Raw genomic sequence first — 25,778 nt, 5'->3', positions numbered from 1 at the left:
ACTAGTGACCATACTACAGAAAAAAGAAGCTTGCATTAAGCGATATTGGCGAGTTGTTCAGGTTAGCTGTTAATGTCACTTTAAGATCTCTGGGGAATTTCTGTGGCACAATCCTCTGACAGGGGTTATGCAGATCATTGGAGCACTAGTGTTGAGTAGAGGTTTTCTCCTGGTTAGATCCTTGATCCTTTCAAAGGCTGTATGAGCTTGTTATTTTGCATGTCTTTGAGAAGCAACTGGTCCTGCTCTTAATTCTTGATGAATTACTGAGTTAATGTGCTGTTCCTTTCCTTATCAAATGCCCTTGGCAAAATGAATAGGCCCTCTCAGCAATTTAAACTGGCAATAAACAACTACAAATTGTGGGGTTGTCAGAAGGCCTGGAAGAGAGCTGAGTGCTTCTCTCATCTGCTGATGCACTGTAAACATAACCAGTGCTTAGACGATAATGTAATAGTTCCAACAAAGACACTATTTGTGACTGAGAAAAATTTATTTTCAAAGGTTCAAATATCAGTATTTTACATTTTAAAAACAGATGTCCATATCTATGCTGCAAATACTGCCTCACATTAAAAATTCAAGCATTTTAGACATCTAATTTATTTTTCATTGGTTGTCCTTTTTCCCTTTTTACATTGTAATCAGCGTGGGCAGTGAGAACAGATAATCACTTCATGGCTAGTTTCTGGTCAGTTTCACTTTTAGTCTTATACTAGGACTGTGTTGTAATGTGTCAGTTACAAACACTGCAGGGACATGTTTGTTGGGACTTCTAAACTGTCTGTGACAGCTTTTCTGTTGGTGTATAGTTCTCTGAAAGATTGCTTTGGAGGGCTAAATGTGAACGGATTGAGCCTTTGGGACTAAAATCTTTTTATTTTGATTTTTTATGCATTAAGCAAATATTCCTCAGTACAGTTCTCATTTAGTTAGGGATTTATATTTCTCAGGCAATGTTGTCTAGTGGCTAATACTGGGGATCTAGGAGTCAAGCCACCTGGGTTCCATTCCTGAAGTTACTGCTGACTTCCTGCATGACCGTGGCCAACTTCTGTTACCTCCCCATCCCCATTTACTCATCCGTTAAATGGGGGTATGATTTTCCTGCCTTCCGTGGGATGATGAGGTGCTCAGTGTTTATGAGAAGGGAAGTAGTAAGTTACTCAGGATGTGTGGCTTACGTTGATCTGGACTGGAACACAATTTCTTTACTTTTTTTTTTTTAATCTCCACTTGGACTCAATAGAGAACTTAGGGACTATGAGAGCTGCTCTTGTCCTTATAGAGAGCTGGACTTAGCCTGCCAATTTTCTATTTAACTGTATAATGATGATGTTTCAGTCACCTGATCCTGGAGTTGGATTAAGAAATGACCATAACACTTGCATATCCTTTGAATGATCAGCAGATGCCATCTTGAACTCCTCTCTCATGGGGTTTCTGTGCAGAAGAGACAGTCTCTCTTCCCCCTCACCCGCCCTTGGAAGTGCCCAAGCACTAGATTGCATTGAGGGTTGCATGCATGAGATCTGTATATAGCATCAGTTTTTTGAGGGAGGGAGCATGCTAACATGACCCAGCACAGGTGCAATCTGAATCAGCTTTGGCATCCATCATTCTTATGCAATGCTCCGTTGCATTGGTCCCTTCCATGCCTACGACATCTTGCACACAGTATCCTGTGCTGGCATACGCATGAGTGGTAGTAGTCAATACACTAGCTAGAGTCTAGTGAAATTAAAACCCCCGGGCAGGCGGCCTACAGTCCAGCAGTGTGAGTACAGATGCCCATTCCGTGCTGGCTTCTAGATCTCTTACCCAAAGGTTTTAACTTCACCAAGGTCCACTTCGGCAGCATTTAATTCTGTTGTCAGGCTACTAAACTTTGATCACTGTATGGCTGATAGATTTGAGGGGAACTAACTGGCACTGTGTGTTCTTTTGCATGTGCAGAAAGGAGCATTGGAAATTACTGGGCAATTTGAAGACCACTGTAGAGGGATTGGTGTCCAGCAACAACCCGAATGTCTGGTCTAAATATGGTGGCTTGAAGCGGCTGTGCAGGGATATGCACAGCATCCTCTATCACGGGCTTATCCACGATAAGGTAGGGTTTGGCATGTGGGGCAATCTGGCATTTATCACCATGTTGCTGTTCTAACAGGTGGTGCTTTTGTTACCGAGAGAATCCTTTGGTCCGTGACTTCTGGAAACCATGAGTGAGATGATCTGTAGTGAGCCTGATTGGCATTGAAGCAGGAGGCTGATGGTTTTATTAGCATCAAGTTTGCGGGGGCTAAAGTTCTAATGGGGTCATTGTTTTCTGCAACAGAATGGAAAGTCGGGACTCCTGGGTTTTTATCCCCAGCTCTGCCACTGATTTGCTGTTTTTTATCTTGGGCAAGTAATTTTCTCTCTTTGTGCCTCAGATTTCCTGTGATGATCCTGTCCTACTCAAAAGGGGATAGGGAGGGTTAATATTTGTACAATGCAGTGAAATCCTTGCATGTGGGTAAATTGTCAGTATGAACATAGGAAGCCATCAACCCAGGGAATGGTCTTGCCTCAGGCTTCATCACACTAGGGAAAGCTCCTGCAGCTATTGGATTTGAGTGCCAGTCTGTTTGCCTGTCACTTCACCATTCCTATCATTTCGTGCCACATTTTGCTAAGCACTGGTGATCTCTGCTGTAAGAAGCTGCCTGGCCCCACCCACCCATTTGTTTCTGCCTGTTGGATCCCCCAGCAATGACCATGCTGAATTTGTAATGAAGCAGTCTGCTGTCATGGAGCTGAAACGTGGGGTCTTGGGCAGGGTTGCAGCTTCTTAGCCTGGTCTGTAGGAGAAGCCCTATTCCTTAACGTTCTTGAATATGAGATAATAAATCGGTCTGACTCCTGCATCCATGCTTCACACAAACATGATCTCTCTTGTTTTGCTTTCACTGCATCCTGGCTGCTGCTGCTTATATCTGTGGTCCTGGGGGACTGGGAGCAGGTTTCAGGGGGTTCTCCAAGCAGGACCACCAGAAAGCCAAAGCCCGACTGCATGCTGCTGAAGCCTGGGTCCCTGAGTGCTGCCAGCGAGGCTGAAGCCTGAGCAACTCAGCTTCCGGGGGCGGGGGGCTGTGGCATGGGGCCCCAAGCAATTGCCCTGCTTGTTAGCCCCTAACGCCAGCCCTGGCTTTTATATGGAGAAAACCAGTAGTTTTGGTACAGGTGGGCCATGGAGTTTTTATAGGCTCTTGGAGTGGGCTTCAGAAGGAAAAAGATTGAGAACCTCCCTGGGCTTTATGGATCCATTCCCTTTTGCACTGCTGCCCTAAAGCCAGCCTCTTCTCTCTCTCTTTGCCCCTGCCCCCAAAAAGATTCTTTGCAGTCAGACAGAGCCCTGAGACTGTCTCCCTCTCTGCTTACTATTTCCACCCTCTGGAAGTTTCTGCTTGAAAATTTGCCCCCTATTGACACAGGTGCAAATGAACTTGGGTGGATTATCAGCAAGCCTAGAAATAACCTGCTGGCTGTTGATTTGTGCTAGATGCACAGTACTTGTTTTAAGGAAACACACTTCAGACAGACCACCTTATTCCTGGATTACACAGTTGAAGTAACCGAACACCTTCAGTGCCTAGGAGGTTGTTCATGCCCAAGGGTCTGTGAGCAATTTAAATGTTAGATCTGCTTAGCATGAGCAAGTGCCCTCCTCCCACCTCTTTTTGTGTTTTGGCTTTTATTATATGCAAAGAAGGTTCTTTTCCTGTTTGTTCTTTTGTTGTTAGAAGTATCAGGTCTTGACTTTCCGGCTGGAGAGCTAGTGGGATTGTGACATCACAAGAGACTGAATGGATAGTAGCTGGGGAGAGGGTGTTGAATCTAACTCTCCAACACATTGTTTTCTGTTCCACACTTGTTTCATTCAAACTCCTTACACCCAGGGGAGAAGAGCATTCTGGGAATGATTCAACAGTGACCCCACATACTGGCTTCCAACTGAAAAGAAATTATATTTACACACATGCACAATTGAGAACTAGGGTGGGAGTTTTCTCAGCCCTGAGGGATATATATTTTTATTGTATATAAAATGAAAATTCTGTCTCCAGGGCTGAAAACTCTCATCCTAATATTCTACCTCCCACCCTCCCCAAAAAATAAAACCCATAGGAAGAAAACAATTGATGTTTTTGATATTTCTAAGATAAAATAGGCACAGGGAAAATGTTATTGTTGGGGAAAAATATGCTGAGGCCACTTTTATACCTTATGAAGCAGTAGCATATGACATGAACAAAAAATATGCCCTTTGTAGTTGATCTTTAACAAGAAGCATAACTAATAAAAGGGGAGAGCCTCTCTGAAGAAAGCTGAGACAGACCGCAGCTGAGAGCAAACGGAATATGCCATCCTAGCAGCATGCTGCATTAAATTTCAAACCTGCTTCCTAGCTGCTTAGCAGTGCAGGAGAGCCCATTGGTGACTTGCAATGTTAGAAGACACACAATCTCTGCTGCTTTGTTTGCCAGGAGGTTTTTGTGTTGACCTCTGTCCCTCCCTGAAGTTAGACTCCTTTTTCACTGCTGTCTGATCAGAAAGTTCTTCCCAGTTTGTGCTGCTGTTGAGAGAGAGAATATTGATAATAGTGACTTTTGCAATGTTGAACTCAGCAAAAATTTCAAGAGAACAAGTGAAGAGAGGCAAGTGTGCAACTTAACACGGCAATTGGAATTCAGATGTCCCTGTTCCCAGATCTACTTTACCTTGAAAGCAGCTGGAATCTGGGGAACATTTCCCTTTGCCTCTGAGCAACCAAGTCCACTACCTCTGCTAGGTTGAGACTTAACGAGAGGGTTGTACTCATAAGCCTGTGGGGAGTAATTCTGATTCAGTCGCACGGTTGTGTTCCCAGGGCTGGTGTGTGGGAGGCAAATTCCACTTTAGTCCAGAAGAGTCAGCGTCCTCATTTCCCTCCTTCCCGTCACGAAAGCTCACCATTTAAATTAACCATGGCCCTGTTGCAAGGGGATGGGACGCTGTCCCTTTAAGACACAGGTCTCAGCCTTAACGGCAGCCCTTCCCCTGGGTTACTCAGTAGAGCACAGAAGCGTGAAGGTGATGGTGGTCATGAAGTAACCAGGCAGAGGTAAGGGGGAGAAAGGTCTGATTTTACACGTGAATCTCTCTGCCCTGTGCACTCTGACACTCTGAGGTGAGAGATATCTGGGGCTGGTGTGGAGGGGAGGATTTATTTGGAACATTCCTCACACTGCCTCACCTTCCTCGTGCTGCACCCTCCAACCCGCGCTGCTTTCCCAACGGGCAGAACGGCGATCCGCTCCCCATTGCTGTCGTGCAGTGTCACCTTGGTGCTCCATGGGGCCAAGGTCGTTACGGCGATGAGCCCCCTTGGCTTGACCAGGCAGAACTTCCTGTCTCCCCGCTTTGCCGGACTACTGACGGCTCTGCCCTGCTTGGATTGCACTTCGCTGTGCTAAGGTCATATATGCCCAGTGTTCCCAGCCGAACTGCAAATAGGTGGAATTTGTGGCGGGTCTTGCGGTTACCTCTTCACTGCCAGTCGTCTCCTCCAACTGCTCTCTCTTGCAAGCTCCCGCCACTTGAAATCGGTGGACAGCTGGCTGTTCCTTGCTGTCTGGCAGGGCAGGAGGTGCGTCCTGCAGGGGGTTTGAGTAGCAGTGCAGGTGCTAGGTGCCAGCCTCCTCCTTTTGTGGTACCCCATGGCATTGGATTAATGAATAACCCTCTTCCCTTCACACCAGAACCGCTGTGCAATTGCTATGCTTTGGCTTTTTCCTGTCCATATTCTTCCTCTCTTTTTACGGCCCTTTCTCTTTCGCTTTCTCTTTTCCTTTTTTTTTTTTTCCTTTTCTCGTTTTGTGCTCCCTGTGCCTGTTTGCAAAAGGCTTCCGGGCTGCTGAGTGCCAGGGGCCATCCACTGATGGTTCTTCAGGGGCCCTGGTGGGCTGTGTTGCAAGCTGAGACACAGACAGTACCAGTGCGCTGCTCCTGCAGCCCTGTGCCTGAGAATTACTCCTATGGCCGGCTGTGTGAGGGAATGGTTTGTTGCAAGAGCAGGGAGAGGAGGTTTAGTTCAGTAAGCTGCTCACCACTTCCCCCCAGAGCAGCATGTTTGGAGTGGGGCTTGAGAGCTGGCTCTGGGGTCATGCAGATCCTGGGCCCCGCTGCTCATCTCCTGCCCTGTGTCTCCCAGAGCAGGCTATTGCACCTCAGGGGTGGGAAACGCTAAATTACTCCACAGTCGTTGAGTGGAATGTGCTGGCACTGAAAGCACTGGGTGTCCTGCTGGCATGGCTGACTCATCCATATCCTGCATGTGTTAGGAACGGGTTAATGAGTTTATGCTCCCCACGTACCTGTGAGGCAGGGCAGTGATTTATCCCCATGTTACAGATAGGGAATGGAGGCACAGAGACGCTTGTCCAAGGCCACGCAAGGAAGTCCTGTGACAGAGCCAGGAATTGAATCAGGTCTCCTAATCCCCCTAACTACTGGGCCACCCTTCTTCTCTCTCACCCGTATCAACGCCTGCAAGTGACTCATTGCGCTGTCCGCTGAGCGGTGCTGTGACCTTACGAGAGGCTGCCGAAGGTCGCGTTAACTGCATGGGTCGCTCAGCACCTGTCAGCGTTGTGGCGGGGTTTATCAGGCGGAGTCTAACTGTGTGTTTTCTGGGCAGGTGTACTGCAGGCAGAAGGATTACTGGCAGTTTGTGAAAGACATCCGCCGACTGAGCGCCGCGCTCTGCTCAATCACGTGGAGAAGGTGAGTTCTGCTGGCGGGTTGGGATTGGAGGACGGAGCTGGCTTTGGAGATCTCAAGGCTGCTGCTTTCCTTGGCCAGCCAAGTGTGACTCGGGTGCACAGTTTGGTTCTCACGATTAACTGAGTGACTAATGCGTTAGGCTGCAGCTTGCCTGCCATGGAGCAGCTGGGACACCCTAGCAGGGGAATGCATAGAATATCAGGGTTGGAAGGGACCCTCAGAGGTCATCTAGTCCCACCCCCTGCTCAAAGCAGGACCAATCCCCAATAAATCATCCCAGCCAGGGCTCTGTCAAGCCTGACCTTAAAAACCTCTAAGGATGGAGATTCCACTCAGGGGCGGCTCCAGGCACCAGCACGCCAAGCGCATGCCTGATGCGGAAGCCACGGGGGGCGCTCCGCCGGTCGCCATGAGGGCAGCGGGCAGGTTGCCTTCAGCAGCATGCCTGCGGAGGGTCCGCTGGTCCCGCAGCTTCGGCGGATCTCCCGCAGGCACGCCGCCAAATCCGCCGACCAGGGACCTCCCGCAGGCAAGCCGCCGAAGGCCACCTGCCTGCCGTGCTTGGGGCGGCAAAATACCTAGAGCCGCCCCTGATTCCACCACCTCCGTGGGTAATCCATTCCACTGCTTCACCACCCTCCTATTGAAATAGTATTTTCTAATATTCAACCTAGACCTCCCCAACTGCAACTTGAGACCATTACTCCTTGTTCTGTCATCTGCTACCGCTGAGAACAGTCTAGATCCATCTTCTTTGGAACCCCCCTTCAGGTAGCTGAAAGCAGCTATCAAATCCTCCCCTTCCCCCATTCTTCTCTTCTGCAGACTAAACAATCCCAGTCCCCTCAGCCTATCCTCATAAGTCATGTGCTCCAGCCCCCTAATCATTTTTGCTGCCCTCTGCTGGACTCTTTCCAATTTTCCCCCTTCCTTCCTGTAGTGTGGTGCCCAAAACTGGACACAGTACTCCAGATGAGGCCTTACCAATGTCAAATAGAGGGGAATGATCACGTCCCTCGATCTGCTGGCAGTGCCCCTACTTATACAGCCCAAAATGCCATTCACTTCCTTGGAGTGATCCTCTTGTCTTGCTTTGACAGATTGAGGGAGCAGACATTTTGTTATAATCCCTCTATCGTGTTTAATTTGTGAGTGAATTCAGTGCCCCATAAACTAAGGGAGATGATCAGAAGTATGCAGCCTCATATTCTGTACAAGCTGCATCCCAGAAGGCTTGGCAGAATTCAATCCAAGACCATGGATGACACGTGGTCTATGAGAAACAGGTTTTTGGTCTCTCATTCCTCAGGGTCATTTGCAGCTCCTTCACTAGCTGCTACCACAGCTGGCACCAATTGCCCCCGCTTTGTCCTAAAGTCTTCATACAAAACCTAAAACAGTGTCACGTGCTTTGAGGTCACGAAGTATGGCATAGCTCTTGATAGACAAAAGACCATGTCCTTTCTCCAAAGAGCATGCAGCCTCAGCTGGGACCAAACATGCTGAGAGATGGGGATAAGCACTAGGGGAGAGGGGCTACAGCAACTGGACTGTACCACTGTTCAGATCAGGGACGCTTTGTCATTTCTGATGATGCTGTTTGCTAAGTGGCAAGATTAAGCCTCTGACCAGGTCAAGGACGGGGCGTAAACTCTGGCCAGTCAGTGTAAAAGAATAATGGAGCCAGCCAAAAAAGAATTTGAAGAGCACCGAAGACCCAAAAACTAAGAGGAACATTTTGTAAGTACATCAGAAGTGGGAAGCCTGCTAAACAATCAGTGAGGCCTGGAGAGTAGAGATGCTAATGGTGCACTCAAGGAAGACAAGGCCATTGCAGAGAAACTAAGAGAATTATTTGCATGAGTCTTCACTGCAGAGGATGCGAGGGGAGGTTCCCACACCCGAGCCATTCTATTTAGGTAACAACTCTGAGGAACTGTCAATAGAGGAAGTTTTGGAACAAATAGTAAGTCACCAGGACCAGATGGGATTCACCTAAGAGTTCTGAAGGAACTCAAATATGAAATTGCAGAACTACTAACTGTGGTTTGTAACCCATCATTTAAATCAGCTTTTGTACCAGATGACTCGAGGATAGCTAATGTGGCGCCAATTTTAAAAAAGGCTCCAGAATTGATCCCAGCTATTACAGCCTAACTTCAGCACCAGGGAAATTGGTTGAAACTAAGAACAGAATAATCGGACATATAGATGAATGTGATTTGTTGGGGGAATACTCAACACGGATTTTGTAAAGTTAAATTATGTCTCACCAATCTATTAGAATTCTCTGTGGGGGTCAACAAACATAGGGGCGTGGATGATTCCAGGGATGTAGTATACGTAGACTTTCAGAAAGCCTTTGACAAGCTCTTTAGCAAAGTAAGGCAGTTCTGGGAGAAGAGAGAAGGATCTCTCATGGATCAGTAACTGGTAACAACCAGAAACAAAGGGTAGGAATAAATGGTCAGTTTTTCAGAATGGAGAGGGGTAAATAGTGGTGTCCCTAGGGGTCAGTACTGGGACCAGTCCTATTCAACATATTCATAAATTATTTGGAAAAAGGGGTAAACAGTGAGGTGGCAAAATTTGCAGATAATACAATTTACTCAAGTTAGTTACATTCAACGCAGACTGCAAAGAGTACAAAGGGATCTTATAAACAGGGTGACTGGGCAACTAAGAGGGGTTATGTCAAGGTTCCTCCCCCACTTGAACTTAGGGTACAGATGTGGGGACCTGCATGGACACTTCTAAGCTTAATTACTAGCTTAGATCTGGTAACACTGCCACCATCCAGAAATTTCAGTGTCTGGAACACTTCCTGTCCCCTCAAAACCTTCCTCTCTCTGGGGCATCCTTGAGAGGCTTTTTCACCAAGTTCCTGGTGAACACCAATCCAACCCCTTAGATCTTAACACAAGGAGAATTTAACCATCCCCCCCTCTTTCCCCCCACCAATTCCTGGTGACTCCAGATTCAATCCCTTGGATCTTAAAACAAGGAAAAATCAATCAGGTTCTTAAAAAGAAAGCTTTTAATTAAAGAAAGAAAGGTAAAAATGATCTCTGTAAAATCAGGGTGGAAAATATTTACAGGGTAATCAGATTCGTGTAGCCCAAGAGGAGCCCCCTCTAGCCTTAGGTTCAAAGTTACAGCAAACAGAGGTAAAATCCTCTCAGCAAAAAGGAACATTTGCAAGTTGAGAAAACAAAAATAGACTAACACGCCTTGCCTGGCTGTTACTTACAAGTTGAAACATGAGAGACTGATTCAGAAAGATTTGGAGAGCCTGGATTGATGTCTGGTCCCTCTTAGTCCCAAGAGCGACCAACCTCCAAAACAAAGAGTACAAACAAAAGACTTCCCCCCACCAAGATTTGAAAGTATCTTGTCCCCTTATTGGTCCTCTGGTCAGGTGTCAGCAGGTTTACTGCACTTCTTAACCCTTTACAGGTAAAAAGAGACATTACCCTTACTATCTGTTTATGACACATACAAATGTACTCAAGTTAGTTACATTCAACGCAGACTGCAAAGAGTTACAAAGGGATCTCACAAAACAGGGTGACTGGGCAACTAAGAGGGGCTATGATAGAGGTCTATCAAATCTTGTGGAGAAAGTAAATAAGGAAGTGTTATTTACTCCTTCTCATAACACAAGAACTAGGGGGTCACCCAATGAAATTAATAGGTAGCAGGTTAAAACAAACAAAAGGAAGTACTTTCCCACACACATCCACAATCAGCCTTTGGAACTCATTGCCAGGGGATGTGGGAAGGTCCAAAGTATAACTGGGTTTAAAGAAGGATTAGATAAATTCATGGAGGAAAGATCTATCGATAGCTGTTAACCTGGATGGGCAGGGATGGAACAACATACTCTTGATTGTCTGTAGCCTCTGTTGGTCAGAAGCTGGGAGTGGATGACGAGATAGATCACTCGATTGCCTGTTCTCCCAGTCTGTATTCAAGCCCAAATTAATGATACGCTGCTACCTCAATAGAATGCCACCTGATATAACACGAATTTGGATATAATACGGTAAAGGCAGTGCTCGGGGGGGGGGCGTGCACTCTGGTGGATCAAAGCAAGTATATAACACGGTTTCACCTATAACGCGGTAAGATTTTTTTGGCTCCCAAGGACAGTGTTATACCAAGGTAGAGGTGTATCTAGTTTGAATGTTCAAAAACCAGTGGGAGAACACTTCAACCTCTCTGGTCACTCAGTAACAGACTTAGAGGTGGCAATTTTGCAACAGAAGAACTTCAGAAACAGACTCCTGCTGAGCTTGAATTATGTGCAAACCAGATACCATTAATTCAGGCTTGAATAGAGGTTGGGAGTGGCTATGTCATTACACAAATTGAATCTATTTCCCCAGGTTAAGTATCCTCACACCTTTTGCCAATTGTCTGAAATGGGCCATCTTGATTCTCACTACAAAAGGGGTTTTTCTCCTGCTGATAATAGTTCATCTCGTTAATGAGCTTCTTAGAGCTGGTATGGCAACTCCCACCTTTTCATGTTCTCTGTATGTGTATATGTCTCCATTCTATGCATCTGATGAAGTGGGCTGTAGCCCAGGAAAGCTTAAGCTCAGATAAATTTGTTAGTCTCTAAGGTGTCACACGTACTCCTGTTCTTTTCACTAATCTCTATCTGACTTGACATGTGTGGGTGTCCATTTCCAGTTCATCAGCCTGCACGAGAATGGGCAGCCAAGTGCAGATGGCGTAGGTGATCAAGCCATAGCGGAGCTATGGCTACAGCACAGTCTGCAGTTCCACTGCCTCTCCGCACAGCTGAAGCCACTGCTTGAGAACAGACAGTACATCAGGAAATTCTACACAGGTAAACAGCACCGTGGAGACAATCTTTTCCCCCCCCATGAGAATATCTAGTCATACCCTTCTCTCCAGCCATGGACACAAGCTTTGGTAGCACATAGAATGTTGGGATGGGCGAAGTAGGAAATCCTGTAGCCCAGGGAATGCCAGGGGGTGGGGGATTCCATAACGTGTAATGTGATGGGGATTAGGATTCCTTCTAGCGCTGCTAGGGATCAGTTCAATGGTCTTTGCAGTCTAGGAGCCTGTTTCTGGCAATGTCCAATGCCAGGTCCTGCCTCTGAGCAGGGTGTCCTGTCTGCCTGATCCCATATGATCATGCCCAGATGATCGGCATCTTATCCTAGCTAGCGTGGCAGCAGAGAGGCTGTTCTGCAATTGTTCTGTCTGGTGCAAAGGAGCTGGCCAAGGCTCCGGCTCAGGGAAGGGACTGGGAGGTTGTCTCCAGTGTCACGTAATAAATTGCACGATCCCCATTGCATCATACCACAAATCCCTGTCTGCCGAGGGCAGCAGTGGGGTGTCATGGATCTCACTAGTGTGACCAACCTTCAGCTGCTGCTGCTTCAGATGCTGCCTTCCTGCTCAGTGACGCCCACGTCACAGCATGTTACAGTGCCTGGAGGCCGTGGAGCAGAACAACCCCAGACTTCTGGCTCAGATTGACACGTCCATGGTGAGAAGGGCCCCTGCTTTGTCTCCATCTCTCCCTGCTGAAGGGTGGTTCCCTCGCACAGTGTTTCATGCAGAGCGCACACAGCCCTTTGGAGAAGGTTTTTACTCCTTGGCTGGGTTCCTTGCAGAAAGGGCTAGAAGAGAGATGGGAAATAGCTGATTAGGAGCTGGCTTCTCTGCAGGTGATGCCTGTGTGATGTTGAAGACAGGCTGCAGTGGGCATGGGGGTGTTTTGTTTAATGGAGTTGGACATTCAGGGCTCACACTGGGTCACGTCCTGTTTTGATTGGCTTCTAAGATCCACATTTTAGTGGGTGGTGGTGGTGGTAGGAACCAGTCATTCCTCTGAAAATATCCTTGAAGTTCTAGGTTTCCTAGGAATTACAGGTGGAATGTGATGTGTGTTACCTGTTCAAATCTTGGCACAGTAACAGGAAACAGGACTGCCACTGGGAGGACACAGATTTACTGTGTATACAGCCTGTTGGGGAGAGGACGGGCTCAGGGCCCAGGAGAGCTGGGTTTTATTTGTGCCTCTGCTGGCACTGACTTCCTTTCCGGCCTTGTGCTGGTCACTTAACCCCTTTGCGAGTTTCCCTGTCTGTACAGCAGGGTGAATAATGCCTCCCCTTCCCACCTCACCCCACCACGTTCTCTGCAAAGAGCTTTGAGGTCTCCAGATGAGAAGCCCTGGTGATTGTTTATTAAATTGTGGCTGTGTTCTCTCCGCTGGATGGCACAGCAGGATTGACGGCGCTGTGTGCGTCAGGTCCCTCCGCTGGCCCTGGATCATCACACTGAGAGCCTGGTAGTTTCCACATGGGAGCCTGCTGCTTAACTGAGAACAATGGGCTGGTTCCCTTTTTTACTATGACTTTTTCACCCTCTAGTAGAGAGCTGGCAGCATCCCCCCTGACACCAGAGCTGCAGCTGTCCTCCCTGGTTAGTAACAGGCACTCACGCTGGGCACTGCTTGTTGATTCCTCTTTGACTCAACAGTTGTTGCTTTCAGGGCTCCGTGTCTGCTTCTCTTTGTTGCTTAACACTGTAGCTCTGGTTTATTAACAGTGCTGCCTCTGTTCAGTTTCTCAGAAGGAGCGAGGCCCCATTGCCTGTGACGAAGAGTCAAAGCCTGACAGCCCTCCCTGGTTCTGTATGTATCCCTCCTATGGACTACACACAGCACAGGTACTTTGGATCCTTCTCCAGTCTGCACCAACCAGCCTCCACCAGCATGTCAGGTAACAGGAGGAGGGGGTAGTGTGTTCCGCTCGTGGGACGCTCAGAATGCGACTCACTCTCTTCCATATAGGGTCTGTTTGCAGAGTGCATAGTTCAGGATAGATCTATCCTGAAAAGTCAGGTCCTCCAGTAACGTGTGTGTTGCTCAGGAATCCTGAGCAACCCTACTGCAAGCTACTGTAGCCTTTATTGGTTATGGGATTGACTAATATTGATAACCCCTTTTAAACTCTAGTGTTAGGCAAAAGTCTAGCTCCTCCGGTATTTAAAACATTAGGGCTAATGCCACCAGGTGGCCTAGCATCATTGTTGGAGATCCGAGGAGCGTGGGGGAAACAAGCATCTCATTTAATTAGATCAGCTAGAACCCCCCAATTAACATAACTGTGCATAGATTGCAGTGGTTAGAAAAAACCACCTCCAGCCCCAACATTCCCAATAACACTCGCATCTCCCGATGGAAGCCTGAAGAATGGTGCAGTGGCCAGCTTCTGTGGAGGGTCAGGAAACTGACCTCCAGCCATCTGCCAGCTTGTATGGATAAGAAGTTACGCATATGCCCCCCAAAGCTCATTAATATGCATGAGGGTTAAAACCCCTTATGTCCATCTTTGGAACTGTCCCCCGAATAATACTGGAGGACTTGTCACGTGATAGGCTACTTGGATAGTTCCTCTTTCAACTTATTAACATTTATGTCCCCTTATCGCTGTGGCAACATGCAGTTATCTTAAGGAACTCTCTAACAGTTCACCCCGGCTGTCAACGGTCATCTTGTGATGTCTACTGATCTCTTCTAGACACGATCATCCAAACTCAGCAGTTGTTATTCAAAACCTCAGTGTACAAACATAGACACAAGCTCAGCAGATTTATTATTAACTTACTTATGCTAATATATCTTTATAACTTATCCTAAAGCCTAATTTGGCTAAGCTAAATATCTGACAGGCCTAAGTCCATAGGTTTCTTACATTTCAGCTTTAAATCTTAAGCTGTATGTTTTGTTTGTTTGTTTTTTTAGCCTGTTACCTATCAGGTATTAGTCTCATATTCTAGTATTTTAATAGATTAATTTATTAATTACAAGTTATGCTACTGTGGCCATGCAGAGCCCTGCCCACTCGAGCAATTGATGATAACGTGCCAGAACTTCCCAAACTACTGCACAGTAAAAGTAGGTTTTGTGCCTGGCCCTCCTGCACCACCTGTCAACAGCAAACCAGTGTTCCTGTGTGTCCCAGCCTTCCTGAGCAACCCTGCAATAACATCCCAGTGTGGTGGATGGAAATGAAGCTTCACTGAGGACATGGGCCTTGGTTTTCAGCTTCCAGCACACGCCTGGAAGGCCAAGGGGAGTGGTGGGGAGGAAGGGATTTTTAATAAAACCAGCGATTCCTTGACCATGCCCTCCTGCGCTGGCTTTGTTGGTGTGTGTGTTGAGCCATTTGCTTGTTGCCATCATCTGGTCTGTTGTGCACTTGTGTGTGACCTCTCCCTCCCGCCTCTTCCAGACAGGAGACCAGCAAGCTCCTCCGTGAGCAGCAGCACGAGCCAGCCTCTGGAAAATGCCCTGTACAATGTATCCCTCTTGCTGCCTGAGGACAGATCCCTTCTGGGCCAACCTGGCCTCCCCCGGCTCAATGCTTCCTCCCCCAGAGACGACTCCTCTTCAGTCAGCGAGATGAGCACCAGCACCGTGACCAGCCAGAGCGAGGACCCCTGGGCGGGTAGCCAGGATGACACCCAGAGCGATGCCAATGACGGGCCGGAGTATCTGGCCATTGGGAACCTGGGGCGGCGGGGCCGGGCCTGTAGCAACCAGAGCAGCGCCAGCAGTAGCACCACCAACAGCAACAAGAGCAGCAGTTCCAACCTGTTCTCATCCAGCAGCTCCCAGAAGCCAGAGTCCGTCTCCTCCTTGGAAGACCAGGGTGCGAGCGGCGGCAGCCGGGGGATGAGCCTCTTGCGCAGGTCCAGCTTTTCGGAGGGGCAGACATCAACCTCCCAAGGGATCCTTAAGAGAAGCCATGCACGCTCGCACTCTGATACCAACGTGGCCTCTGGGAAAACTCCTGGTAATGATGGGGCGGCATTTGGGGAGGGATTCGGTGGGTGGGATGTTGATCTCGGGACAGGCATCATCATCGGTGTTGTGCATCGTTAGGGGGTGATCTGAGCACTGGGCGAGGAGGAAGGGAACGAGCTAATTAAAGGTCTTGCAATGTTCTCTTCCAGTGGAGCTTGGGGACCTGAACTTAGCTGCTGGCCTGGCCTTGGGCAGTCCCTGGAATAGGCAAGGAGGGTGCACGTGCAGCTAGCTAGGGAAGTCCGGCCTCTGCTCTTCTGCTTTTCCATTGCAGAGAGAGCTCTCTGCATTCCCAGAGATGGAGAGGGAAGTCTCCTATCTCCCCCAGCAGAGCTCTGGGACCCAGCCCTGAACACCCAGCAACCCCTGCCTTGGTGTCTAGCCTCACTTCCCTTCGTCAGCTGGCAGAAGGTGTTGGCTTATCCCCTCACTCTGCCTTGCTAGGAACTGGCAGCGCTGCTATGGTGCTAGCCTCGCTGCCCCCGGAGGGACTCCCTGAACCTTCTCTCCAGGATCTCATCCGAACTTCAGATATGGCCCTGGCTGGGACAGTTCCATGTTGTAACTGTAGAACCATCATCTGGTTCGATTGGCAGAACAGACTGGATGCGTGTGTTCCCTTAACAGCTCCCCTTTGTAGGGGTGAGTGGTGGGCCTTGTGGGGCCTCTTTGGTTGGGTAATGGGGGGCTAGGCTGCTTCCCAAGGGGACACCCCTTCAGGGCTGAGGTGCTGCCTTCAGGTAGAGAACGGGGCTCCTGTCTTGGTATGTAACCAGTCTCTCTCTGTTTTCTCTTCCTTCCGTAATGCTCTCCTCTTCCTCCTCCTCGCTGTCTGCCCAGGAGGTCTCAGGGATATCACCATTATAATAGAAGATCCAGTGGCAGGTTTGGGAGCCAGTAGACACCCTCTCATCAGTGATCATTGCATTGAGTTCAGGATTTCCATTATCACATTGGTGTCAACTTAGAAAGGCCGCTCCTTCCCTGAGTCGCTGATGGCGCTTTGAGGGAGCCCCAGGTTTATGCATGTGACCTAAATGAGGATCCCTGCTTGGTTTGGGGCCATAACATGCTGGACCAGGAATTGCACCTGGCTTTCCTGCATGGCACTATGTGGCGTTTTCCGATAAGCCCCTGGATTGGCTCCCATCCTCTCCCCTTTGCTTTGGAAACCAGGCTAGATCGTACCCCTTGTGCGGGACTGAGGGATAGGGAGGGATAGCCCATACTTCTGAATAGTCAGCAATTCTTTCCCTTTGCCCTGCGGGAGGATATCCGATTAACAGAGCTGGGAGCAGCATTTCCTCGGGCCCGTGGTGCTCTCAATACCAAGCACTCCGCCCACAGCTGTGGTGTAGTGCTCAGATCAGACTCTTGGGTTCTCGTCTGGGCTCGGATTTGCTGTATGAACCAGGGAAAGTTGTTTTACGACCCGATTTACACAGAGTTGCAGGTGCTCAATATCTCAGAAACCAGGCCACTCACCTGTATGCTCCAGGTCGCCTTCCCCTCCGTAAAATGGGGATTATTCCTTCTGGGACATAGGAAGGCTTGAACCGTTAATGTTTGCGAAGCCCTATGAGTTCCTTGGCTAGAAATACTGAGCATATTATCCCAGCAGTCTGCAAAGGTGTCCCAGGTGGGGCATACTGGCAGATGCACCAGGCCATGCCATGTTCATACAGAATCTCTACAATGTTCTGTCCCCTTCCAACCTTGCTTGCTGCAGCACTTGCTCTCCATGGAGTGGCAGGTTACGATGCCTGGCTTCTGTGGGCTCTCAGGAGACCTGCCTCAGCTTGCTGTGTAGTGGTGGTGGTGCTGCTGCTCAGAGAACTGGCAGCTCCCCTAGGGTTTGGAGATCAGCTCTATGCGCTCCGCCAGGCAGTGGCCCTGAGGCTGTTTCAGTGCCAGTTTTTGGTGGCTCTTTGCTCTGTGGCAGATGAGTTCTTGGAACCTTGTGCTTGAGCAGGGGTGGTCTGCTGAGTTCTGGGGATTTGTAATGAGATATGGAGTGTCTGCCTCTAGAACACTGGTTCAAACCCCATCCAGGTCAGGGGTGGTCACCTGAAAGCTGTTTTGTGGCCTCAGGGAAATGATTTGGTCTCACCTGGTAGCTACCTCCCAGCTGGCACTGATCAGTCTCTGGAGACTGAGCCCCCTCACACCCAGGGTTAAAGCATGGTTGTCGGGCAGCATGGGGGGAGCTTGCCCAGCAGCTGCTTGTGCTTTGCATAGAGCCGGCCTGTCCCCAGGCCTGTGGGTCTGATCCTTGCACCAGCACTACACTCTTTCAGCAGGAGAGGCATTCTCAGTCTCGCGTGCCCTGGAGCCATAAGCGTGGGACTGGGGAAGCGGTACGACGTGGCAGTGTGAGCTGCTGTGCTGGTTGAGTTGACACCAGTGGTCCCTTCCCTGTTCCCAGTGCCTGGAGCTATTGCATGTTCCACATCACACATGTCCAGTCTCATTGCTCTCCCCATTCCCTTGTGTGTGTTCCGTTGTCATTTTCATGCCAGCGACAGCCAAGGGCTTCCTTTCTGGGATCAGTCAGTCCTCAAGTCATTTGGTCTCTGCAGCAATCCATCCGATCCCACGGGCCGGCTCACGGGGATGCAGCTCCCGCAGGTGTTCACCTCTGATTAGGCCGGCTAAAGGCAGTCCCTCGAAGAGCTCTGCCCGTGTGAGGACGTGAATTGCGTCACATGTGTGTGCGGAGGGTGGGGCGCCGGGCGTAGCACGTATAGGTCACCTTCACAACCCTTTCGTGCTCTGCTGGCTGCAGGGATCCGAGTCCTTAGGCCCTGGCTGCTGCAAAGTCAGGGACTCCAATGTGCATGGAAGGCTCTGTTCTCCCCAGCTATAATCAGAGGCTAGAGGGAGTTGGAGATCACCTTCTCCCACTGATTTCCCCCCCACATTGTCCTAGGCATCCTCCAGGACTGCTGAGTCCCCAGGATCCCATTGCTCTTATGCTAGCCACTCGCCCTGTGGCCCAGCAGGGCCATCTAGGGGTTCCTCTCTGCCAGAGGGGGCGCAGCTGAAGGCAAGGAGGTGCAGTGTGCTCCCCGACTCTGGGCTGAGTGCTCCAAACAGGTTCTGTTGTATTTCCCAGCCCTGCCACCACAAGAGCAAGTGAGCAGGGCCTCCTGCCTAGTTCAGGCCCTGTCCCCTGCTGCATTAGCTGGAGGAACAAATGACTTCTGCACTTCCCAGGCTCATGCACGCTGTCCCGTTGTCCCTCTCCTCCAGAGCGCAAGGGAGCAGCAGCTCTTGGAGATCAATCCTGGCAAGCTGTGAATTGCTGCCTGTTGTCTGCCAACTTGCCTTTTAGCTGCCTGAAGTGCCTTGCCCGGGACTGCCCCCCCCCCCCCGGAACTGGCCTGGATACAATATAGTTCTGTGCCCGCTTTCTCCCTGGAGACCAGCTGACTTCTTTTCTTCCCCCTTTGACTCCTTTTCTATTGTTTTTGCCTTTTTGGGGGGTGGGTGGGGGGTATGTTCTCGTGATGTCCTATTTGCTCCCTTCCACTGTGTCCCGAGGGGCTGGGGTTAATCACCCGGATGGGCCCTTCTGCTATTGATGAGCGTCCTTGCTCTTGTGTCTCTCTCAAAGAATCCCAGGGTGACGCCTTGAGGGTGCCAGGTCATGTCTCCGGCTCCACCCAGAGCAGCGAAGTGAGCACACCCAGCTCCCTCTACATGGAATACGGTGAGTTGAGCAGGGGGTGAGTGGAAATGGTTAACCAGTGGTACAGCTGGGTTCAGGTGCTGGGTCCTCGCATGTTTGCAGGGCAGCTTTTGACTGTGCACATGTGGGGATTTGCACATGAGCATGGTGTCTCATGTGTGTCTGAGGCCAGTGCTCTGAAATCTCTGCCTCTCTCTAAATCTAACAGCAGCTGGGAGGGACTGGGGAGCAGCATTGAGTGGCCAAAGTTAAGCACTTGTGATCTCTCACTAGTAGGGATCGGATGAGATTTTGGGATCAGCTGTCCCTCTGCAACCTGCCTACTGTGGGATCTTGCCTCTTCCTCTGAATACTCTGCTGGTGGTTACTGTCAGAGGTTGGATGCTTGACTGACTCTAGCCATGCGTCATCTAGTCTGGCAGTTCCTGCAAGACCCCGGGCTGGCTGGGGCTGTGTAATGGAATCATGCCTGGTCCGATCTCTGACTCTTCAGCTTTGTGGGTTTGCAAAATGCCTCTGCCTCATTTGTTTGTCTTTTGCTTTCCTAGATGCTGGCCAGTACCTGAGTTCTGGGGAAGGGATGTTCCGAAGACCCTCGGAAGGACAGTCCCTGATCAGTTACCTGTCTGAGCAGGACTTCGGCAGCTGTGCAGACCTGGAGAAGGTGAGAGATGCAGGGGGATACATGTTCCTTGGGTGCTGGGTCAGTGACTCTGGTTCCACTGGCAAGCAGCCGTACCAGAAAGCCAGTGTTAGTGCTGCAGCGTTTCCAGCCTTAGAGCTGCGCAGAGAACTCGCCGGTCTACTTCTGCCCTTGGTTTGCTCTTTGGTGTTGAGAGCTCGGGGCTGCAGGCATGGCGGCAGTGCAGCATGAGCTTACTGCCGCTTGCTGGGACTCCCTGTGCTGTGTGCTGCTCTCTTCCCTGAAGTCAGTCCGCTGTTTGCTCCAGCCTTAGGCAGTTGGGAAATTGGGGGGGAATGGGGGGGCTGGTTCAGGTGCAAGGATCACAGAGCATTTTACCCCTCCGAGTGCAGGTAAGGAATAGTGATGCTCCTCTCTATAAGCCCCATACTGTTCCCTGGCCAACATGATCCTGTGCTGTTTGACTGTACAGAGCCACAATCTGCAACTCGTGTTGAGTTGGGAAAAACCAAAGCCAGCTGCTCTCTTTGGGTGCTGGGTGCCGTGTGACCCGCAGGTGGTGGAACATTGGAGAGCGGGGCTGTCACAGTGGCAGGGCTAGCAGCACCTCTGTCCCTTCTCTCGTCTCGGAGTGCATCCAGCTCCGATCCAGGGCCTCTAACCCTACCCTGTCCCGGGGAGGAATCCCCCTCTGAGACTGGGATGCGCTTGCAGTGCCCTGCATACACCAACTGCCCTGAAGGCCCAGCTGAGTTTCAGGCTCTTGCCTTTCTTTGCGCTGGGCACTGTGACCCTGAGAGTGACACCAGCCTCCTTCAGACCAAGCATTTTTCCTTAGCAGTTAGAATACTACATGAGAGAGAGAGAGAAGGATTTAAAAATACCTGACACACATCTGTCACCCCTAATGTCCTACTGTCCTGTAACGGCGACCCAGGCAGGCCTAGCTTCTTCATACACCCCTCCAGCTTCGTGTCTCTTGGTCTGGATTTTCCCTTTTTCCCCGAAAGAGTCCTCTCAAAGCTAGCCAGGACTCTGTTCTCCACTAGGCTTCTCTCTGCATTAGTGGGCTTGGGCCCCCAGTCAGACCACTCCCATGGGCTACAGGGATCGAGCCCGAGTTGTCAGAGCAAATAGTTCTGACGTCATCCCTCGAGAACTCTGAAGTGGGGTCTGATAGGTGACCATCTTGAGGTGTCCCCTTCCTGTCTGGATCCAGCTGGCCTCCTAGCACAGTGGTTCTCAAGCTTCTTTGGTCACAACCCCTCCCCCCCCCACCCCAGACCTTCTTTGTGACTGTAAGAGTTTACACCCTGATACATTGCAAAAGCAAAACTGCAATTGTGGTCAACGCTTACGATGAAATGTGTGCACTGCATCGTAACGTACAGTCGGCCATGACGTGTAGGATGCTCGGCAGGCGTAACCAAAATCCATCACAATGCAGAGCGCCCTCTGGAGTCAAATGCGTGGCACCGTTAGGGGGGCTGCCGGTGGGTGCCCACCATTTTTTCCCTGTGGGTGCTCCAGCCCCGCAGCGCCCATGGAGTCAGCGCCTATTAGTGAAGTCTTCCTCTACTGTGGGAAATCCCAGATAGCCGCCTCTACAGGTAGCAGGTCCTGTACTGCGGGGTGTAGGGGATGTAATACTGCATTACGGAGAACCTCAGCTTCCCGGTTCTCTTGCAATGGTTTGGCCTCTGCCTCCCAGGAAAACGCTCACTTTAGCATCTCTGATCGCTGATTGCCGCCATCGAGCTGATGAAATGCAACGTGATGAACCGGCGGCTGGAGGAGGAGGAAGAGGAGGTGACAAGGAGATCCAGGAGCTCAAGCAGAAGATTCGCATCCGGCGCCAGCAAATCCGCACCAAACACGTGCTCCCTGCCTACCGGGAGGTGGGCTCCGAGAGTGAGTGCTGCTTTTGGGGCCAGGCTCGGGGAGCAGGGGCTTGTTTCCTGTCAGTCCCTGAGATGCTGTGTCAGGCACCAGGGCACTGTGTGGGAATTTACCTTACACTAGCTGAACAGATGGTGACTCTATAGTGTGGAGGGCCTGCTGACACTGGGTCTGTCTGGGTATTTATTATGTACACACCATGGTGGTGTCAAGGTGCAGGACGATTCTGGGTCTGTGCTGGCACCCCAGTCACCCAGCACTACCCGCCTGGCCGTCTGTCAGTTCTGTGTCGCACTTAAATTACCTCTGCTGACTTTGGGCCTATGTCTCTCAGACCTTCTGCGTTTTGCCCCTTCAGGCTTTGTGGCTACAGACAGTGAGTCCCAGTTCAGCTCCCGTGACTCCATGTGGCTGTCTGACTCGGGCTCAGCGGAGGACGTGGAGGAGTATGAGATAAGAGGTAAGAGGAGGCAGCTGCACCAGATGGAGATTTGGGGCCGACCTCCTCCTTGGAGCTACACCAGGGAGGAGCACGTCCCTTTGCATTTAGAGATGGCCATTTTAGAGTAACGCTGAACTGAGAGTTGAGCTGGGACCCCTGATTCCAACCCTGGACTGCAGTAAACAGATTCCCTTTGGGAAGGTGGGCTAGTGCGCTCATAAAGGCTGATGATTTGCCTCTGGGAGCTCTGTTAGAGTCTTAACAGCCCCTTCGTTTGCTGTGTTGCTGGCGTCCTGCAAGAGATCCCTTTCACGTGTAAAGTCCTCTGGGCTGGGAATGGTCAGGCTGAGGTTGGGGAGCTAAAGGATTTGAATGCCAGCCTGTACTGTCCTGCTCTTCCTACTTGAACCAGCCACGGACTGGGCAAGTCAACTCGGAACTGTCCGCTCCTGTGTTAACTCTGTCTTTCTGTAGCGGGGCCAATGGGCTGTGTACAGACCCTGGCCCTCCAAGGTACTTTTGCTCACATAGAGGTCAGGCTGGCTCCCAGGGCTAGTGTGCTCCCCGCAGTCACAGGCGCCGACTTCCCCTCTAGTTGAGGGTGCTAGCCCTCCTCCTTGTCCCCCCAGTCCCCTGCCCCTGTCCCACCTCCTCCCCGCCTCCTCCCCTGAGTGCACTGCGTCCCCGCTCCTCCCCCTCTCTCCTTGAGATTCCTACAACCCACAAAACAGCTTTTCAACAGCAGACGGAGGTGCTGGAGGGAGGGGGGAGGAGTTGTTCAGCGGGGCTGCCAGCAGGTCAGAGGCACTGGGTGGGGAGCTTGAGTGCTGCTGAGCAGCACCTGCTGATTTCTCTCCAGGGGTACGCCAGGGCTGGAGCACCCCCAGTTGGTGCCTATGCTGCAAGACCCCTGCCTTGAACCCTCTCCCTCACCTCCCTCCTGCTTTGGTCAGGAAAGACACTCCTTGTTGCTCAACAGGGCCCCCTCTGGCTGACTTGAAGGTGCATTAACAAAGCACTCTCCAGTCTTCAGCTGGGACAATGGTGGTTGGACTGGGGGCCGTTCAAAGGCCCCTGTAATGGACACCCTCAATCTCCTGATCCTCTCTCCAGGGATGTTGATAGCATAACCCCAGTTTGGCCCCTGTAGCTCAGAGGTTTGACTTGATATTGCAGTCCAAGCAGGGTGTTTGAAGTGGTATCCCTGGATGTCTCCCAAAGGGCGCCAGCAGGCCCTGCTCTCTTGCCTCTGTGTTGAGACCCTTTCTCTGTTGCCGGGCCGAGCACTGAAGCGAAATATTTTGTCATCACCGGATTATGCAGATGGTACGATGGATCTAACCTGATTCAAATGGCCAAGAACGGCCTGTCAGTGTCAATGGCTTCCTTGTTTTCAGGTAGTACCCCAGAGTGCACTGCGCCACGTGTGTGTGTGGTGTGTGTGTGTGTGAGCGCGCGCTTCTCTGTGTGTGTCGCCGGGCTTGTCAAGGGACCACAGGGAGAGCAGAGGCTCAAAAGCTGCTGCTAAGAACGGAGTTCACGCTGCATCAGCAGGCAGGCTTCAGACCAGACACCAAACCATCAGCCCCCAGCTAAATCCACCAGCCACTACCTTTTGCTCTTCCCGTCCCATGGCTCGGTGCATGTAGCTGGCTCCTTGTGGAGCTGCTCTCTAGAATTCCTCACTCATTCTTCATGCAGGGGCCTTTGGAATAACCAATATGTCATCTGAGTGGCAAGGGAAAGGAGCTGGCAATGCATGCAGTGGGTGGTAGATAGGTGGGAAAATATAGTGAAGGTCCTCAGTTGCTTGGCTGCTTGCCCAGCCTCTGTGTTGCCACATTACGGTGGGACATTGTGATGTGCCTAGAACATCAACAGAGGTGCATCTGGCCTGGAAAGTCAAACAGCAGAGCAGTGATTCAGTTTAAATGTGCTGCAGCCATTAAAGGTAAAGTATTGGCCACATAACTGCTGTAACCCGAGAGATGAGACTAGACCACTCTACTGCGAGAGACCAGCTGTGCTTTAAAATGTATCTTCCCTACTGCTCCCAGCCCACTGTGATTCCAATACAATAGCTCCGTTGTTCAGAGGTGTTAAAGGCTTCTGTAGGCATGCAGGTGCTAAGGCGCCAGAATCTTCGTGCGTGCGCTATGAGAGGCAGAGAATGCAGGGACCTTGCTTTAAAGTGATGGCACTGTCAGGAGAGCTTTTCTCCACCAATGCAGCACTAGTGAAGGCTGACTCCCTCTGTAGCCTTGAACTGTGGTATGCAACCTATCATTTAAGCAGCTTCTGTACCAGATGATTGGAGAATAGCTAATGTAATGCCAATTTTTAAAAGGCTCCAGAGGTGATCCTGGCATTTATGGGCCGGTAAGCCTGACTTCAGTACTGGGGCAAACTGGTGAAACTATAGTAAAGAACAAATTGTCAGATGCAGATGAACATGATTTGTTGGGGAAGAGTCAACATAGTTTTTGTAAAAGGAAATCATGCCTCACCAATCTACTAGAATTCTTTGAAGGAGTCAACAAGCATGTGATAAGGGAGATCCAGTGGATATAGTGTACTTAGATTTTCAGAAAGTTTTTGACAAAGTCCCTCACCAAAAGCGCTTAAGCAAAGTAAGGCATCATGGGATAAGAGGGAAGGTCCTCTCATGGATGGTAACTGGTTTAAAGATAGGAAACAAAGGGTAGGTATAAATGGTCATTTTTCAGGAATGGAGAGAGGTAAATAGTGGTGCCCCCCAGGGGTCTGTTCTGGGACCAGTCCTATTCAACATATTTATAAATGATCTGGAAAAAGGGGTAAACAGTGAGGTGGCAAAATTTGCAGATGATACAAAATTGCTCAAGATAGTTAGTCCCAGGCAGACTGCAAAGAGCTACAAAAGGATCTCACAAAACTAGGTGGTGAAAAATGGCAGATGAAATTAGTTGATAAATTCCAAGTAATGCACACTGGAAAACATAATCCCAACTATACATATGATGGGGTCTAAATTAGTTGTTACCGCACGAGAGCGAGATCTTGGAGTCATTGTGGAGAGTTCTCTGAAATCATCCACTCAATGTGCAGCAGCAGTCAAAAAAGCAAACAGAATGCTGGGAATCATCAAGAAAGGGATAGATAATAGGACAGAGAAATATCATATTGTCTCTCTATAAATCCATGATACGCCCACAGCTTGAATAGTGCACGCAAATGGGGTTGCCCCATCTCAAAAAAGAGGCATTTTGGGTGGCGGTGCCCAAAGCATGTCACTTGAATTGGAAACACCTCGGTTGGAAGATACCATATTTGGAGTGGGGAGAGGGGGCAGAGGAGTTCCTAGTTCTGGCACCTCAGCCTGCTAGGGAGGTGGGGTTCAGATTTGAATCCTCCCGTGAGATGCCTGCTGAACACTGCTCACCCTGGCTGCATGTGCTGG

At 50.1% G+C, this 25,778-nt stretch overlaps 1 protein-coding gene across 1 annotated transcript in view; it reads left to right on the top strand.

The window, feature by feature from the left end:
• The window catches only part of RUBCN (rubicon autophagy regulator), a 60,066-nt gene that overhangs the window by 15,721 nt on the left and 18,567 nt on the right, over positions 1-25,778 (top strand). The window contains 15 exon segments of the mRNA XM_030574539.1: positions 1,957-2,110; positions 6,719-6,790; positions 6,793-6,804; positions 11,503-11,662; positions 12,229-12,261; positions 12,264-12,334; positions 13,418-13,574; positions 15,090-15,653; positions 16,505-16,549; positions 19,281-19,376; positions 19,904-20,019; positions 21,710-21,731; positions 21,734-21,805; positions 21,808-21,909; positions 22,256-22,357. Of these exon segments, the coding sequence (XP_030430399.1) occupies positions 1,957-2,110; positions 6,719-6,790; positions 6,793-6,804; positions 11,503-11,662; positions 12,229-12,261; positions 12,264-12,334; positions 13,418-13,574; positions 15,090-15,653; positions 16,505-16,549; positions 19,281-19,376; positions 19,904-20,019; positions 21,710-21,731; positions 21,734-21,805; positions 21,808-21,909; positions 22,256-22,357 (1,778 nt within the window).

Source organism: Gopherus evgoodei, chromosome 9 (genome assembly GCF_007399415.2).
Source record: "Gopherus evgoodei ecotype Sinaloan lineage chromosome 9, rGopEvg1_v1.p, whole genome shotgun sequence".
Taxonomy (NCBI): domain Eukaryota; kingdom Metazoa; phylum Chordata; order Testudines; family Testudinidae; genus Gopherus; species Gopherus evgoodei.
Note: the sequence above shows the minus strand (reverse complement) of the source record. Positions and strands in the feature narration are given on the sequence as shown.